Raw genomic sequence first — 17,121 nt, forward strand, 5'->3', positions numbered from 1 at the left:
AGTTCTGATTTGGAAATTATCGGTGTGGGCCAGTGCTGCACAATTAATGGCATTGCAGTAGTAATCATGATATCAGACTCTTTATTATTGATTAAAGGGTGCAATTGGAATAAATAAGTAAGTCATGACTGAGCAATCCTACATATAATGATGTACTTTTATAAGGACAGAATAATGAAATAAAATTTTATTATACCTGCTCCAACTAACTTGTTTGGCATATTTCTTCTTTCAAGATTGTCCCTCCGAAGGAATGGAAGCCCAGACGTTCTTATGATGATATTGATGATTTGGTGATACCTGCACCCATTCAGCAGGTGGTGACAGGCCAGGCAGGCCTTTTCACACAGTACAATATTCAGAGGAAGGCGATGACTGTCAGAGAGTTCCGCAAGACTGCCAACAGTGACAAGTGAGTGGGAGGAGAGAAATCAAAGAAATTTAAAGCCGGTTGTCAATGACACTGGTTATGACTTGAGTCTTAATCCTTTGACTTTCATTTGGAAATCTAGTTTTCTAGTGCTGTTTACTGTTTATAAATATCTGTTATGCCCTTTGTAGATTCTGCACTCCTCGTTATGATGACTTTGAGGAACTGGAGAGAAAGTACTGGAAAAATCTGACATTTAATTCTCCCATATATGGGGCAGATGTCAATGGATCCCTATATGACCCAGTGAGTCTGTTTAGTTATACATGTTGCTGATGCATTCGTTGTGCTTGAGTTTGTGGTGGTATATTGTTAATTTAATAGATGAAGAGTAATGTTATGAGTGTGCTTGTTTTTATTGATACGAATCATGTTTTCTGATACTCACTTTAATCTTGCAGGATGTGAAGGAGTGGAATATTTGCCACCTGAACACCATTCTGGATACTGTGGAGCATGACAGTGGCATCACTATTGAGGGTGTCAATACACCCTACTTGTATTTTGGCATGTGGAAGACCACATTTGCATGGCACACTGAGGATATGGATCTCTACAGTATCAATTACCTGCACTTTGGAGAGCCCAAGTCATGGTAGATGATTGCTTCACCATTCTGATTAACAGTATTTTAACGGAAAAAAAACCCCTCTGATAAAATAGAGCTGCGAAGATAGACTGTGCTATAAACTAATGATTGATGCATATCATTGAAAATAAGAAGCTCTTACAACTGAAATATCTCCCTCTGAAAGTCGGCATTTAAGCAGAATTCGTCGATTTCATAAATGCCGCCATTGACACAATTTTAACCAATCAGAAAAACTTCCTGGATCGCTTGCGGCACTGCTGTGGCATGACATGGGCACAGAAAGCTACACATGGTGAACATGCGCTGATGTAAAAGTCTTCTCGCTCTCTCTCTCTCACAGTTTTCCTGCTGAGCAAACACGTAGCCTTTCAACTGTAAAATAAAGCTAATTTCTAAATGTATCATCAGCGGCGCTCACGGGAGTAACTCTGGGTAAACACTGAAGGATTTTTGGTGGTTTTCCCGTTCAGCAGAGAGAAAGTGAATCTCTGTTTGGCTGTCCTCCTCAGCTGTGCCCTAAGCTGCTGTTATAGCATTTCAGAGCCTCAGGACGTTGAAGCGGCTGATTTTTCAGTAACAATTCAGTTAATTTTTCAGAAAGTCCATGCTCTGAGGCACAGACCATTTGAACCCGAGAGCCGGGCGGAAATTTGCCATTACCGGTGGATTAAATCAAGTCTCAGCTGCGTTGAGTAGAAGAAACAGCTCGTCTTTAATGCAGAAACCTCCCACTCCCCCTCCTCTCCTCCCATTCAGCAGTAAACAGCAGAGAGCAGGCAGCAGGAGAGAGGTTTCACAGGCGTGGTTTCTCTCTAGTATTAGAAAATCCCGCAGGTTAATCAGGAAATTCCGATCTGCGAATTACATCTGTATCGGAACCCGATACTGATCCAGGATGTTGATTGCCGCTTATGTGCTTTGCCCCTTCTATACTGAAGGGCGGACCCTGGCGGAGAGTTGAACCTCTGTGCCCATGTGACAGCACACATTGCTGTTATAGCAGCTGACATGGCTGCCTGCTGGTGGCTTTTGACCAGCCATACACAAACACTAATTTAAACATAAATGTTCACACATGCCTACAACTTTTCATATGGGCTCTCAATACCATAATTTGCCAACCGAATCATAAATGATCAGTGGGTTTTCTTTTCCTTTAATTGCAGTCTGTGCAGAGTTGCATTGGTTGTGTGTGTGTGTGCGTTAATCCAAAAATGTACTGTTTTCTACTACTGTAGTAAGATAGTATGTACTGGGACTTACCCGTTCTGGATTTTTCACCTTTATCACCTTCATTGTGTGATAAACTGCAGGGATCTGTGGCATTGCAGGCAATCTTGCTTCCATTTAGGATATGGAGTTGTTCTCCCTCTTGGGAAAAGAAAGTGTTTGCTTAGAATGAAACAGCCACAGGGGTATTGCACTGCTTTCTATTCTGGATAAGGCAGTTGGCAGGGTTGTTCTCAGAAGATTACAGTGCCAGCTGTATGCTGTTCAGCAAACTGAACATTCTGGCTTCCGTCTTAGCTCTGCGAGTAATAATTGAGCAACAGTATGAATAGCTGCAGGATTTTTTTTTTTTTTTTTTTTTTTACAAAGCATTTCATCCAGCTCATCATGCTGCATCACTAAGAGACTGCGTGCTGTGTAGACTGGAGGAAGTGTATGTTGTGTAGGGTTGAGTGCAGCAACTGTGCAGACAAAGCTGTGATCTTTGCAGAATCAGTGCATGTCCTGGAGAGCTGTGTGGGGAGTCTGAGTATCTGGATACTGTATCAAGGCTAAAGCCCCGTTTACACATAGACGGTAAGAGCTCCCGGAAGTGTCCTGGAAGAGTTTTTGGCCATCTTAAGGATCAAACTCCGTTGTTAACGCCGGCACTACGGGGCGTGGCTTAGTTCCGGCTTTACAGGGAATCGTCGAAAAAATTATTCAACATGTTGAATAATTCCGGGAGCGCTCCCGGAGAATTCGCGTGACGACGGAGACAGCGCGAACAACGGCGTTTGGTACTTTTTAATCGCCGTTTCATCCTGCCCCTTCCTGTAGTGCCGCAGTTTACACCGCCGTAATTGGCGGCCGGCGTTGTATCCCTAATCAACGGCGTGTAAAATGGCGATAGAGCCCACATCGGCATCCTCAAGGGCGTTTTAACTGGCGACAGAGGCAGACAAAACGGCGACGCTAGCGGACAGTACGCCGTTCTAAACGCCACCTCCCGGTTAACAGCGTTCCAAACGGCCGATAGGCGGCGGTCAGTATAAAAACGCTAGCGCGCTGCATGCAGGCCTCTCACTCGCGGCCAGCTCCAGATATTTTTGCAGAGAAGCTCCAGTATGCCTCCTAAAAGAAAATTGGCAGCAGCAAGGACTTACCAAGAGGTCTGGTTCAGAAGCAGAGGGGAGGCCTCTGGTGGAGGGGGAAAAGGAGGAGAAGAAAAGGCTGAGGATGCTCTCCCTCCCCCTGAAGTGACAGAGGCATGTATTCCTGCTGCTTCAGCCTATTATACTCTGGGGGCAATGCCTATATGCAAAAGTTCCTGGAGTAACGCAGGATTTGCCTGGATAAAACCAGCGGTACACAGGGCATTATCTGCGGCAGCAGAACACCGCCGTTCTCACACGCATCTTAACCTGCGATTGTAAAGGATAGAACTGGGTATTAACCCCCGTTGCCTGACGTGTGCCGGATGCTACGGCGTCAAAACGCCGCTTTATTCGGCAGATTTAGCGGCGTTTTATCTGCATATTTGCGACTAGTACGGCGGTCAAAACGCCGGCGAAATGCTCCGCCCCTTTCCACGCAAAAAGAGCCGGAACTACCGTGAACTTCAGTCTACGTACTGCCCGCTGACAAAACCGTCTATGTGTAAACGGGGCTTAAGATCTAGGCTTTTTGTGACTTCTTGGACGCTGTCTTCGTGTGTCTGTACATGGTGAAAGTGTGAAACTGGTTGAGAGACGGACTTACATCGGCAGAGACATTTGTGTCTCTGGGAAGTCTGCCTGTACAGTTGAGATGTCTGGGAAGACATCTCAATTGTTTAGTTGTGAAATTTGTGGAATTGTGAGATTGCTGGACAGTGATGCCTGAGGATGGCGACCCCACTACAGGAGAATTAAGATTGATGTACAGGACAGAATATCACATAGTATGAAGAATAAAGATAATACAGCCATGCATCACTTTTGTAGACACTTAAGCTACAGACAAGTTTTTCATGGCGATGCCGGTTTCATAACATGTTTGCTTCCTGGATTAATAAAGTGATTTGGCACATTTTTTTTTTCTTTTCTTTTTCCCCTTCTCTCACTCCTAACCCTTCCTGATGCAGTTCCACATTACATGGCGAATGGGCATGGGTGGTCTTGGACCAGAAGCTTTTGCTCTAGAAACAAGTGCACAAACTGCTTGGCCACCATGTTGTCTTTCTTAATGATTGATGTAAATGAAGATCAAGGTTCAGTGACTTGGAAATGTTTGTGTCCATCTCCTGAATTGTCTCTAGAAATCTGACTGTAAAAGTGATGGCTTTGCATTTATGCTAATTATTTGCACGATGGTCTCGATCATATGAGATAGAATTGTTACAGGTAAGTTGCATGAATTAATTTAAGTAAGACTTCTTAAATGTCTCCAGGTACTGTGTTCCTCCAGAGCATGGCAAGCGACTGGAGCGCCTGGCTCAAGGTAGACAGACCAGAGAAAATATTTTATGCTAATATACTGTATAGTGTGAAGACTTTATGCAGTGACTGACTCTAAGAATTTCTTTTTTTCTAGGGTTCTTCCCTGGTAGTGCCCAAAATTGTGAAGCTTTTTTGAGGCACAAGATGACTCTCATCTCTCCTTCCATACTCAAGAAATATGGCATTCCTTTTGAAAAGGTAAGGGGACAGGATTTGTGTTGTTCAGATTTCTTTTTGTCAGACATTTCTTCATTAGCAATGCAGTAATTGTTGTCCCTCCCCCGGGTTTGTCTCTTTCTCATTAAGATTACTCAAGAGGCTGGTGAGTTTATGGTGACTTTCCCCTATGCGTACCATGCTGGGTTCAACCACGGTTTCAACTGTGCAGAGTCCACCAACTTTGCGACAGAACGGTGGATTGAGTATGGCAAGCAAGCAGTTTTGGTGAGGACTGCCGTCTGCAGCATAACTGAAGACATCCAAGCAATTGTGATGATGTATACTAACCGTATGATCTCTTGTGTGTGTTTGAATCACTGACTGTCCTGACTTTTTTCTCCTTAGTGCTCATGTCGCAAAGACATGGTAAAAATTTCAATGGATGTATTTGTGAAGAAATTCCAACCTGATCGCTATGAGCTGTGGCTGGCGGGCCGAGATGTCGTACCCATTGACCACTCACGGCCCACCCCAGAGGCGAAGGAGTTCCTGGGCGAGTCCTACAATGACATCACAAGCAGTAATGGTGGGTCTGTGGAGACCTGTGGGGAAGATGGAGAGCGGAAGAGGTTTGTCAAACACACTTTATGAATGTCATCTTTTGTTGGTATGACTCTGATGTCCTGTTTTTGCATCAGTGCAATAGGACTGACCAACCAGTATTGTGAAGACATACAGGGATGTTCATGGGTCAAAATTCCAATAGACCAAAGGCCCACTTACTGTCAAATCAATGAGCCTTTTTCCTGTGTGCTTGGCCAGACTTGATACCTGTTGTAAATAAGGAATAAAGTGTTTTCAGGTGCATACATATGCTGCACAGGTAATAGCTGAATAAGAAGAAAAGAAAAATGGCCATCACAAATGCCTATTTTTTTATTTCTGCAAATAGTAAATCAGTCAGAATCAAACTTGGTTTCAAAGTCAACATGGTTCAAACCCCCCCCAGCTACACACTTGTACAGTATGTGAGCCTGTATGAGCAGCAGGATTCATGTTTTTCTTTCATTGCTGTTATGGGCTCCACACTATGAAACGACGACACTGACTTGCACAGTTGATCATCTGTAAATAAAATACACTTATTACATGAATTTATCAAGAAAATCACAATTTACAATTCTCAATATGTAATATCAATTTTCATGTTTTGGTGATTAATAAAAATGGGGTGCGAGGAATCTATTAAAACCTAGACAGTTGTTATTGTTAAGTAACTGTGTGAATCTTAAAGGGCCTATCGTGCTCCAATCAACACTCCCTCACTCATCTTCAACTGCTTAGTCCAATTAAGGGTCATGGGGGGCTGGAGCCTATCCCATTAGTCATAGAGCGGGAGGAGAGGTACACCCTGGACAATCTGTCGCAGGGCCACATACAGACAAACACATTCACACCTGCATGCACACCTACGGACAATTTAAAGTGCATGTCTTTGGATGTGGGAGGAAGCCGGAGCACCCAGAGAGAACCCACACACATATGAAGAGAACACGTAAACTCCACAAGGTGGGAATCAAACCCATGACCTTCTCGCTTTGAGGCAACAGTGCTAACCACTAATCCACCGTGCTGCCCCCAATCAACACTGTCTTTTAAAAAATTATATACTAGATTATGAATCATTACTTCCAACTCTTTAACTTGCGCGAGTCCTGATGTAGCTGATAAAAATAAAATTAGCCATATATCACCTGAAAAATGCACACGGATTCAGAGCTATTATTAGCCGCAAGAGTGATGTAACCTCAGGTGCTGAGTGTTAGCTGTCTGAAGATCAGTCCACCTGTGTCCACTTCATGACTTACTCCAGTGCACACAGTCAATCTGGGCTGTTTTTTTGTCTCCAAATGTAATATGGTTTTAATATGCCTGTAATGTGGCTGTCAACTCAAATTCTTGTATTTTGCGATCAACAAATGTCCATCTCTGCTTCTTTGTAACCCGCCTTGTATTCAGAAAAAAATAAACAAAACAAAAACATTGCATATGTCTCAGTAAGATTGAACAATAACAATTACATACTTGAAAGTGGTGTCTATGATTTCATTCCTGCTGCGTTCAAACAGTTAATGAATTACTGTTCCACTGTGTGGTGCTCTACAGAAAAACATCATCCCTTCATCAGTCTCATAGAGGTTGGATTTGGTGTCACTGACAGTGGGGCTACTGGTAGCACTTAGCTTAGCCATCGGTTAGCGCACCTTAAGGCCCCGTCATATTTAGCACGAATGAGCCGAATCAGGCCGAATTCTTATGAAGCACAGTCGGGAGGGACAGACATTTGGACAGCCATGTACAAATGCCATGAGAATAACGAGAATGTGTGCGAAAGCTGCCTCGAATGATTCACACATATTCGGCGTGCAGCAGCTGCTGAATCCAGGTTGATGGCCGGAACACAGTACAAATACCCAGAGTGCAGGTCGGATGTGGCCAGAACACAGCACAAAACCCCACCCAAGGTCTGGGTGGAAGGCAAACAAGGAGGGGCGTAGCAACGCGAGCACTGTGGTCCACTCTTTTGAAGACCTGCCTTGTCTCAATGCTGGATTTTGAATGACATCCAACCCATGGACTGATTACAAGTAAAATAGAGTTCCCCCGGTTATCGCATCAGTGTAGCGCATGTGATGCGTGTGATCAAATTATTATGGACATCACATCACTGACATGCACACCCACAGCCATTAATACCGGTAATAGCCACCAGTCTGCGGTGCATTGCAGTAAACCCATGGTCAGGGCAGCCTGTATTACATACAACCCCAATTCCAATGAAGTTGAGACGATGTGTGAAATGTAAATAAAAACAGAATACAATGATTTGCAAATCCTCTTCAATCTATATTCAATTGAATACACCACAGAGACATTTAATGTTCAATCTGATAGACTTTTTTGTTTTTGTGCAAATATTTGCTCATTTTTAAATGGATGCCTGCAACACATTTCAAAATAGCTGGGACAGTGGGAACAAAAGACTGGGAAAGTTGACAGATGCTCAAAGGATCGAATGGGCTCTCACAGGGCACCCGCTGTCTTTCGCCTGCTGGTGTGTGCAAATAGTTGTAGCGGCAGGTGTACAAGGCTTTAGAGGCAGCTCTGATTTTTCACGAATGGCATGCAATTCCTCCTTCGTGCGCTAGTCTGCTTCAGTCGTGTTACGTGTGATGTTTTAGATCAGCAAAAAATAAAAAAACAACTTACTTTATTAAACAAATATCAGAGCAATGAAAACAAGGAACTTTTGCCTGTGGTCCTGAATGAAAACAAGCTGTGTAGTGTTTTACATAACATTTTACAATAAAATAATTGAATGTGATTTAAACTAGTGCATTGCCCGTGGGGTTCCACAGGCTCTAGATTGGGTAGTGTTTATAAAATGGGCAGCTGACAGTGCTTTTATTAACAGAGCAACAAAGAATTTCACTGAGTTTCTGCTTAAAACTGACTTTAGATGATTAAGAGGTTTTACCTTTATCATCTGATGGTTAATAATCCCGTTAATCCATTTGATCGCTTTGGATGAAGAGACTGATGTGCTGCTGTGGTCCGAAATGACACGTGCAGTGAAGCAAGGCAGACTCATTTTTAGGGGGGGACCGTTCAGTCTGTGACACCGGATAACAGCTTGTTAAATTTTATAGGACGGCTAATAATGTTTTCCTTATCTGTACATGAACATTTTTCATAACCGTGCACCCCACCACTGCCGAGTCACAGTTCTCTGTTTCCTGTTACAGGGGAAACCCCTTTATTGGCATAAATAATGTTAAAAATGTTAAATGTTTAAAAATTTGATGTTCAACATTAAAGAAGTCTGTTTGAATGTGTACTGACAATGCTTTATTTTAGTGTACTGTTCATTTCCTAATACTGAAATGTTAAAATGAGACAAATGTTTTCCTCCGCTCCCCCCTCATCTGTTTCTGATAAACCCTTAGTGCTACAAAAAGGATAGAAAGCAAAAGACACAGGGTTTGCCTGGAGGTACCTGACGAGGTTGTACCAAAGGAGGAAGATGATGAAGAGGAGCTGTATGGGAAGCGTCCCAGGCTAAGCCTTATTCCTCCACGTCTGATGTCACAAGATTTCAAAAGAAATAAAGGTATCATCTCCTCTGCTTCACTGGCTCCCTGCGGTGGGATACTTTGGATTAAGTTGAAATCTTTTACTACTGACATGATGTGTTATAAAGAAACAGTTGAATGAAATTTGTTTGACCGCTCGCCCTTTCCTGATGTGATTTACAGGTCCACCAAAGTTGGTTGTCACACCAACAAAGCTGACATTAATAGATCCGTTCCACAGGACCTTAGGCCAGAGTAATATTGATGCAAGCCGACCTCCCCATTATACCAAGACACGTGCACCTGCAATCTCATCTCAGTCCGAGCCAAGAAATGGGCATCTGTCAGTTGGTGTGGTGCCAACACTGAAAGACGCTACAGCTCAGCCTGCTCGGAAAATGGGAGTCGCCAGCCTCCTGTTCCATAGGACTCTGAGTCCAAAAGACCCATTGCAAGTGCAGAGCTACACTGTGGAGAAGCAGCAGCAGCAGCATCATCACCACACACAGCTCCAGGTGCACAGCTACGCCAGAGAGCATCAGCCACGGCATCTGCAGCTCAAAAACAACACACCGTTTCATGCGCCAGCTCAGCCCTTCTTGCAGGCATCAAGCTGTGAAAGGCTGGATCAACAGCCAGAATCTAATCGTGTTCATAGTAATGTTGTGCAGAATAAATCAGAAGTACACAGTCCAGTGGAACATCAGCAACTTGAAGATCAGCCGATGTTATCTGAGGCTCGGGCTGAAGTGAGGAAACCTGACCTTGAGTCGACCAGCAGGAATGTTTTTTCTCAGAGTGAAACACAACCCAGACAGCTAAGCACAATGGCAGCAGAACCTCTAAAGAACAAGAGAAAGGTCTGTCTTTTATTCTGTTGAATTCTTGGACATTTAAAAAAATATATTTATGGCCTAATTAGTCTTTATGTCAAAGTGTGAAGTGCAGAGAATGTCAAGAAGGTGGTGACACGTGTTGTCTGGGCCACAAATTGAACCGTTGCCTGAATGAACGCTTTGAACATACAGTTCATTTATTTATTTTTAAATGGGGTAGCTATACATCAGACTCTAATGCCAGAAATAGTACAGATGAGGTTTCCAGAAGTCACTAAACCCACTCTCACGCTTTGTAGACACTTCTTCACTCATACATTCAGGTCCATAAGTATTTGAACAGTCACCATTGAAATTGTAAAGTGTTGAGCATCAGCTGTCCAAAAATTATGCCACCAGAAGAAAAAAAGTTAGTTCCTTGACTGGCTTCTTGAGTTTGGCTCCAAAACGGAGCACATTCTTATTAAAGTTCATATTAAAATGTTCAAATTGAGAGTAGGAATAAAGATGTTTACAGTTTTCACCTCAATTGCTTTGGTGTACAGAGGCACATTTATCAAGAAAAGTTACTGTCCAAATACTTGACGGTTTTTATAGTTTTTCTTTTCTGTGATTCTTATGTTTGAATTCCTATTGTACATACAGGTAATAAATCTCTTCAAGCTATGCGTCACTATTTTAGGCGTGAATGCAAGATTTTCCATGACTGTACACTTTCACATACAATGTTCAAACCCACAGAGTTGCCAGTCCCCGTTTGTGGATGGTGGTGTTATCCTACTGAAGGACACCACGCCTGTCAGGGAAGCGGTACTTGATGAGGTGAAGGTTAGCACCCAGAAATACTATGTAAGTATTTACAACCAAATTCTGAAGAATGGCTTCATGTGCGCTTTATCAAGAAATGCTTGCATGCCAGTCAACTGCCAATATGTTTTAAGATGGGAGTCCATATGGCAGCCAGTGTTGTTTATTGCTGCAGCCACAGCATGTTAGTGTGATAATGATCATGCCTTGTCTTACTTCTCTTACTTCACCAGGTGTCTGAGGAGCAATCTTACTGTAAGTCGGTGGTGAAAAAGCAACAGGAGCAAGCACAGCTCTGTAAGCTGCCCCGTCATCATCCTCTTATCAGAGAAGCGAACACTGATGAAGGTATGTATATTTCTATCGTAAATATGTTTCATATTGTAGCTTCAGCATAGTTTGACAGTGTTTCATGTCATGCTTGGCCTCCTCACTCTTTTTATTCTATTTCCAATATTTTGATTGATGTGCATCTTTTAAATTGTTCATGCATGACTGACTGATTTCACTTCATCTTCTGCCTTCATTTCTTACCCATCTACACCCCCCCCCCCCCCCCCCCCCAACCCACCTGCATAACTGTAGATGAATATTTAGATGTGGTGGTTGAGCAAGAGGAGAAGGATGAGTGGGCCAAACCACTAACACAGCTGTGGCAGTCTCGGCCATATAACCCCTACATAGAAAGGGAATACAACAGGATCATGGGCCAGCAGGCTCCTTACTGCTCCATCTGTCTCCTCTTTCACACTTATCATCAGGTACAGATACACACTCCTGCTTCACTTCACATTTTCACGCACTATCACAGTTTGTTTGCTTCTGCTGTATATTTCATGGAACATCAAAATTGATATAACAGCAATAATTGGCGATGGAAACATGAACTTTATTAAGTAATTTAAATTTGATTATCATCTGAACTATAAGTCAAGTTTTTTTTGCTTTTTTTCCTGCAACTTATTTTACTGAATGACTTGTATTTGAAGAAATACTGTTATCTCCTATGGCACCGTCTGCTCCTGTATACTGAATTCGGTACTCTGATCAACCTCTGGAGCAGAAAGTGGCATTAACAAACCATTAAGCTGGATCCCAACCACCAATCAATATCTTTTCTTTGTATTAGAACAAGTAAATTGAAGAAATCATGCTCTCAACTGGGCAGCATGGTGGCTTACACCCCTATTCCACAGGGCACCGTTCTATTATGATCGCCGATGATCCCTAAAAGTGCAAAAACAGGATGAAATGGCTTTATTTGGCTTGCCTCCTAATTGGCTGGCTGATAAAGTGCAGATCTTGCAAGTTTCCGGCCAGAACCACAGTAAACACTGTTTCGACTGTGGCATGATCAAACGAGTTTTAAGCCTTATGCACGAGGAATACCCCGTGAAGTTTGAACATGATTTAAGCTGTTAATACCCTTATTCCACAGAGCACTGTTCCTTCCCATTTCATCCTGAATAGCAAATCAGGCTGCGTTTCTTTTTTTTTCTTTTTTTTTTTATCTTTTGTTTTGGTTTTTAGACAAGAGAATATTACATTGCTTTTTAGTTAGAATTCTGTTCAGTTTCCTCTGAGGTCCTGAATTTTAAACATTAATAAAAAACAAAATACAACATGGGAGAGATAGAGAGTGCAAAGGAAAGTGCCTACTTTCCTATCACAAAGAAATTTGAAGCGGGAGATACAGAAATGTAAAGCAAATAAATAAATAATAACTTCAATTAAAATACTAAGACAAGACGGCATCCTAGGGTTCTTGGACTGACACCTCCACAAAATCCGCTCGTAGAGGTCTCGCATATTTAATCCACTTGTTCCAATATTCAACAAAACCATCCCCCTGTAAATGTAAACAAAAAATAATAATTTCCATAAGATAAAGATCATTCACAATATTAATCCAGTCCTGTATTGTGGGGGGTTCAGGAAGCAACCACTTTCTAGTGATAGCTTTTTTCCAGGCTGAGATCACTATGCCAAACATATATTTATCATTTCTTGCCTGAAAAACAACAATTCCTAGAAATAGTGAAGTAAAATGTAGCGGCAAGTCAGTGCTCAGAACGTTTTTTCGTGTTTTATGAATCTCCATCCAAAATGATTTTATCACTGGGCACCTTCAGAAAATATGCCAGTGGTCATCTTCCTGACATCTGCACTGTCTCCAGCATGCACTATCCCCTCGTGCAAAATGTGCTTTCTGCCTCGGTGTGATAAAGAAACATACACAGGCCGTGTTTTGAAGGGTGCGCAGGCATATGCTCGCTCACAACATAAATGCTCATACGCTTAATGGAAAAAGAGACAAATTCATGGTAATTATTTCATCTGAAGCTTACAAATATTTATTAACTTATTCTGATATATTAACACCAGACAAGAAATCAGGGTCATACATTGAGGAAACTTGTATTTTCAACTCACAAATATGTGCAGTATACAAGTGCATTTAGCCAAGGTGGATGCACTGCCCCACTGGCTCCAAGAACTCAGGTAGAGTACGACGTTCTGCCACGAAGTCCATGCTATAGATGAGAGCAATTATCGTTAAAAAAACCCCCCCCTAATTTCTGATGGATACAGGGTCTGAAACGTGATGCAGTTCTCTCAAAGGATCTTCTTCCCCTCTCTGTATTTGTTGCATTGCTTTAGCATTTCAGTGGGATAATCATGGTTCATGAAGAAACGTACAGCATCACAAAATGCCTTTCTTCTGCTATGCTCTTATGAGAACCTTCTCTTCGATACGATAGCTCCCAGACTTCACGACATGGATCCGGGCTTCTTCCTCTCTATCATTAACTAGTTTTAGGTCCCGTTTTATGTCTGAGTATTGTTCGTCATTATCTTTTCTGAAATCGCAGCGCTCTTTTAGAATATTTAGGGTGTCATGGGCTCTGGTGTACTCACGCCCTCTGTGGTTAATGTTAGCTCGGGTATATAGCTTTGACCCTTGTGGTTTTTGTGCGTCTTCAGTCAAAATTGTGTACTTCTAGTGAGAATCTTCCTTTTCCATCTTCACAAACAAACATCAGTGTTGGGGGGAGGAAAGAGTACTGTTGGAGGATATTTTTCAAAAAGCTGTCGGGAGCTCACAAATAAGACTGCCACTTTCTTGCTTGTTGAATTGGAAGTCTCTTCAGAGTGCACTTTAACATTCCAAAGAATACTAAGTGCTGATCTTCATGTTGAATAATGTTGTGTCATGATCGCAAAAACACAGACGAAAGAAGACAAAAGTAGGTGTAAGCTGGACTTTGAACAGAGAGGCTGTGGTGATTGTCAGAGCACCAATAATGTGATTTTTACCATTGTCCAATAAAATGAGGTCAAAAACATGTAAAATGATGGTAGTCGGTCTAGGACGCACAGAGATGCTTCCCTAATGCTAGGGAGGGGTGTTATTTCAAAAAATTTGGAAATCTATAAATGTTTGTATGGAATATGGAAATATACATGGAATAAACCATAACAGGATAAATTGTGGGTCATTTGGTTCCAAAAACCCATATGGACGGAGCCGGTGAAGATATTGGGTTCAAAAATCGCAAAAATATCGATGAAACCCTGCACCTAGAGACTTGAAATTTGGCTCCAAATGTTGCTTGACCCCAAGTTTATATTCAACTTCTATCGTAACAATAAGCCTATCTGGTGTTTTTTTTTTTTTTTTTGAGTAATTGACAAAAAACCTAATTTTAGTACATATGTTACGATCAATTGTAACAAACAAAATCTATGTAGTTTTTATTTCAGGAACATCTGTTGAGTATAATCGTCACATGTAAAGAATGACGTGGCCACAATGAACTAATTATAAGCAACAAAGTGGTTTTCTACGTCAACAGCACATATACGACACACGCGTTACTTGAAATATTCAAATGCTCCGTCCATATGGGTTTTTGGAACCAGATGACCCAAAATTTATCCTGCTATGGTTTATTCTGTGTATATTTCCATATTCCATACAAACATTTATAGATTTCCAAATTTTTTGAAATAACACCCCTCCCTACAAATGCCACATTCACACCGGATGCCATGCGAGCAGCAGCGGCGGCGGCAACAGGTTGCCATGTAATCCCTATGGAAGGACGCGTTGTGGTGCCACAAAAGTTCAAGCCACGCAATGCGGGCGATGGACGCAAATAAAGCAATGCGAATAAAGCGATTTTGAGCGATTGGCGCGATATTGCGTCACGTTGCCCTCTTTCCCAAGTTGAAAAATCTGAACTTTTTCATCTTGTCGCGCTTTGATGACCACTCAGGGACTGGATATGTAGTGACGTTAGGGATGGGTATCGAGAACCGGTTCCTTTCAGGTATCGTTAAGAAATGATTCGATCCACGGACATCAATAAGCTTTTTACTCAACGATTCCCTTATCCGTCCTTCAGAGTGGCTGTTGTTTTTGGGGGCGTTTGTCAGGAAAATTATCATTTCTCTACATTGATTACAGACCCTGCAGCGGGTCTGTAATCAACTTTTCTGCAGCTTTGCTTTGCTTTGAACCTTGAACCAATTGAAGCAGTGATTCGCAGATCGAAGCAGTGCTTCGATCATTGCTTCCTGGATTAATTTTTTCTTTCACTTTCCCCTGCTAAAACCCTAAAGACATATAGCTGTGAGTATTATTTACCTTTTTTTATGATAAACTGACCTGTTGTGGTCTTCCAAAACAGTTGATAGATGTATTTTATAACAAAAACGGGACCGATGCTAACACGTTAGCATGTCTGTGGCATTTTCAATGTTAAAATTAGCATTAAGCAGTTGCAGCTTTCAAGCGTTTGTTGTCGTAAAAGAGTCAAATGTATTACAAATTGTAATATTTTTTAAATTTATTTTTGTTTATATATTAATAATAATAGCAAGCACAATAATAATAGTAATAATAACTAATCTAATGATTATATACAATTTTAGAGAAAGACAGAAACCTGAATAAAAACACAACAGAAAATATAAAACCAACTAACAATGAACATACATAAATAAATAAATACATACATACATACAGAAATAAATGTGTTTCCTGTGAACACCTAGTGACTCTTACACCTTTCACCTTTACCACCATTTCATCCCTGTCTTATTTAAGTTTAATGACAGTTTGTTTCGGTCAAACCATATTTTCAGTGTGTTAATTTCTTCAGTGATTTCCTCCAGAACTATCTGCCAAGCTAGAAAACTGCTGCATCCTAGTAAGAGCAGAATACTACTGGAATGAATTTGAATAAGGAAAGTTGTTGTTTTTTTTTGTTTTTGTTTTTTTCCTCACCTAAATGGATGCTGCACTCACTGCAGTTTGTCTGGAATAGTCCCAAATTGCATTTCAGAGGTTCTAGAATTCAAAATTTTCATGCACGTGGTGTTGCGGGGTAATTTTGGGTTTCAGCTTTTTTTGTTTTTCACCACTTTCATCCCTGAATATGTGAAATCGTGAGTCAGTTTTATGAGGATTAAAGTTACTAACTGGGACTCCTGTCTTGTTGCGAGAAAGAAACGAGAATCGTCCTCCATTCTGTTCACACAGCTCCAAACACTACGCGGCTCTCTGACAAGTCAAGTTACAACGATAGAATCCAGTCGGACTTCAAAGCGAAACACCATTTTGTTTATTTTTATTTATGTCCAGAGATCAAGGATACAGTGACCAATTTCATATGTATTTACTTTAAGACTCAATGAAATACATAGAAAACCTGTAAAGCCTACTTTTAGTACAAAATTCACAAGAGGTATCGATAAGGGAATCGATAAGGAATCGGATCGATAAGCAGAATCGATAATGGCATCGATATCGATAATATCTTATCAGTACCCATCCCTAAGTGACGTAAAGATGCCTGGAGTTTATAATTGATGTGGACATGTCCTGTCTCTGGCAGTAAGCCTGTGAGCAGGACTTATGTCCCTTTTGTCCTTTATTTCACAATTATGACAGAGTTTGAGGGGAGAGCAAGCAGCAGCCAGTTTTTTTTTTTTCTTCACGTGCGCACACGAACGAGTCGTCCGTGAAGATAATTTTATTAACTACACAGATGTATAATAAAACAAATGATGACTGCTTTATAACACAATTATGACAGAGTTGGAGGGGAGAGCGATGAACTGCAGTGGCAGCCAGTTTTTTTATTGTTCACAAGGGCGCGCGCGAACGGGACAGGAGGTCCTCAAACTGGGTCCTGGAGAGGTCAAAGTACCGCTGAAAGCGGGCGTCATCCAGATGCAGCTCCTGCAGCAAATAATGAAACTCCCTGAAGTGGGAATGTCTCATGAGGATGTTGGTGAACCCAGGGACGGCGCCGCTGGCGACGTTTGTTCAGCTTTCCACAACAAATAGAGCACAGCAACTTGCTCCGTGTGATCAAGGTCCGCCATGTCGACTTGACGGCGAGCGGAATGGAAGCTCCTCCTGTTTAATGACACATTGGGGCGAATTTTCGCAGCGAAAGCAGAG

At 41.7% G+C, this 17,121-nt stretch overlaps 1 protein-coding gene across 2 annotated transcripts in view; it reads left to right on the forward strand.

Moving 5' to 3' along the window:
- LOC117521364 (lysine-specific demethylase 4A-like) overlaps positions 1-17,121 on the forward strand; it is an 88,810-nt gene that overhangs the window by 19,460 nt on the left and 52,229 nt on the right. For both annotated transcript variants that reach the window (XM_034182656.1, XM_034182657.1), the window contains exons 3-14: positions 237-412; positions 562-676; positions 832-1,025; positions 4,663-4,712; positions 4,806-4,909; positions 5,018-5,155; positions 5,276-5,499; positions 8,878-9,041; positions 9,187-9,863; positions 10,581-10,688; positions 10,880-10,994; positions 11,232-11,407. In XM_034182656.1, the coding sequence (XP_034038547.1) occupies positions 237-412; positions 562-676; positions 832-1,025; positions 4,663-4,712; positions 4,806-4,909; positions 5,018-5,155; positions 5,276-5,499; positions 8,878-9,041; positions 9,187-9,863; positions 10,581-10,688; positions 10,880-10,994; positions 11,232-11,407 (2,241 nt within the window). The remainder of the gene's footprint in view (positions 1-236; positions 413-561; positions 677-831; positions 1,026-4,662; positions 4,713-4,805; positions 4,910-5,017; positions 5,156-5,275; positions 5,500-8,877; positions 9,042-9,186; positions 9,864-10,580; positions 10,689-10,879; positions 10,995-11,231; positions 11,408-17,121) is intronic.

This window comes from Thalassophryne amazonica, chromosome 12 (genome assembly GCF_902500255.1).
Source record: "Thalassophryne amazonica chromosome 12, fThaAma1.1, whole genome shotgun sequence".
In the NCBI taxonomy this organism is placed as follows: Eukaryota; Metazoa; Chordata; class Actinopteri; order Batrachoidiformes; family Batrachoididae; genus Thalassophryne; species Thalassophryne amazonica.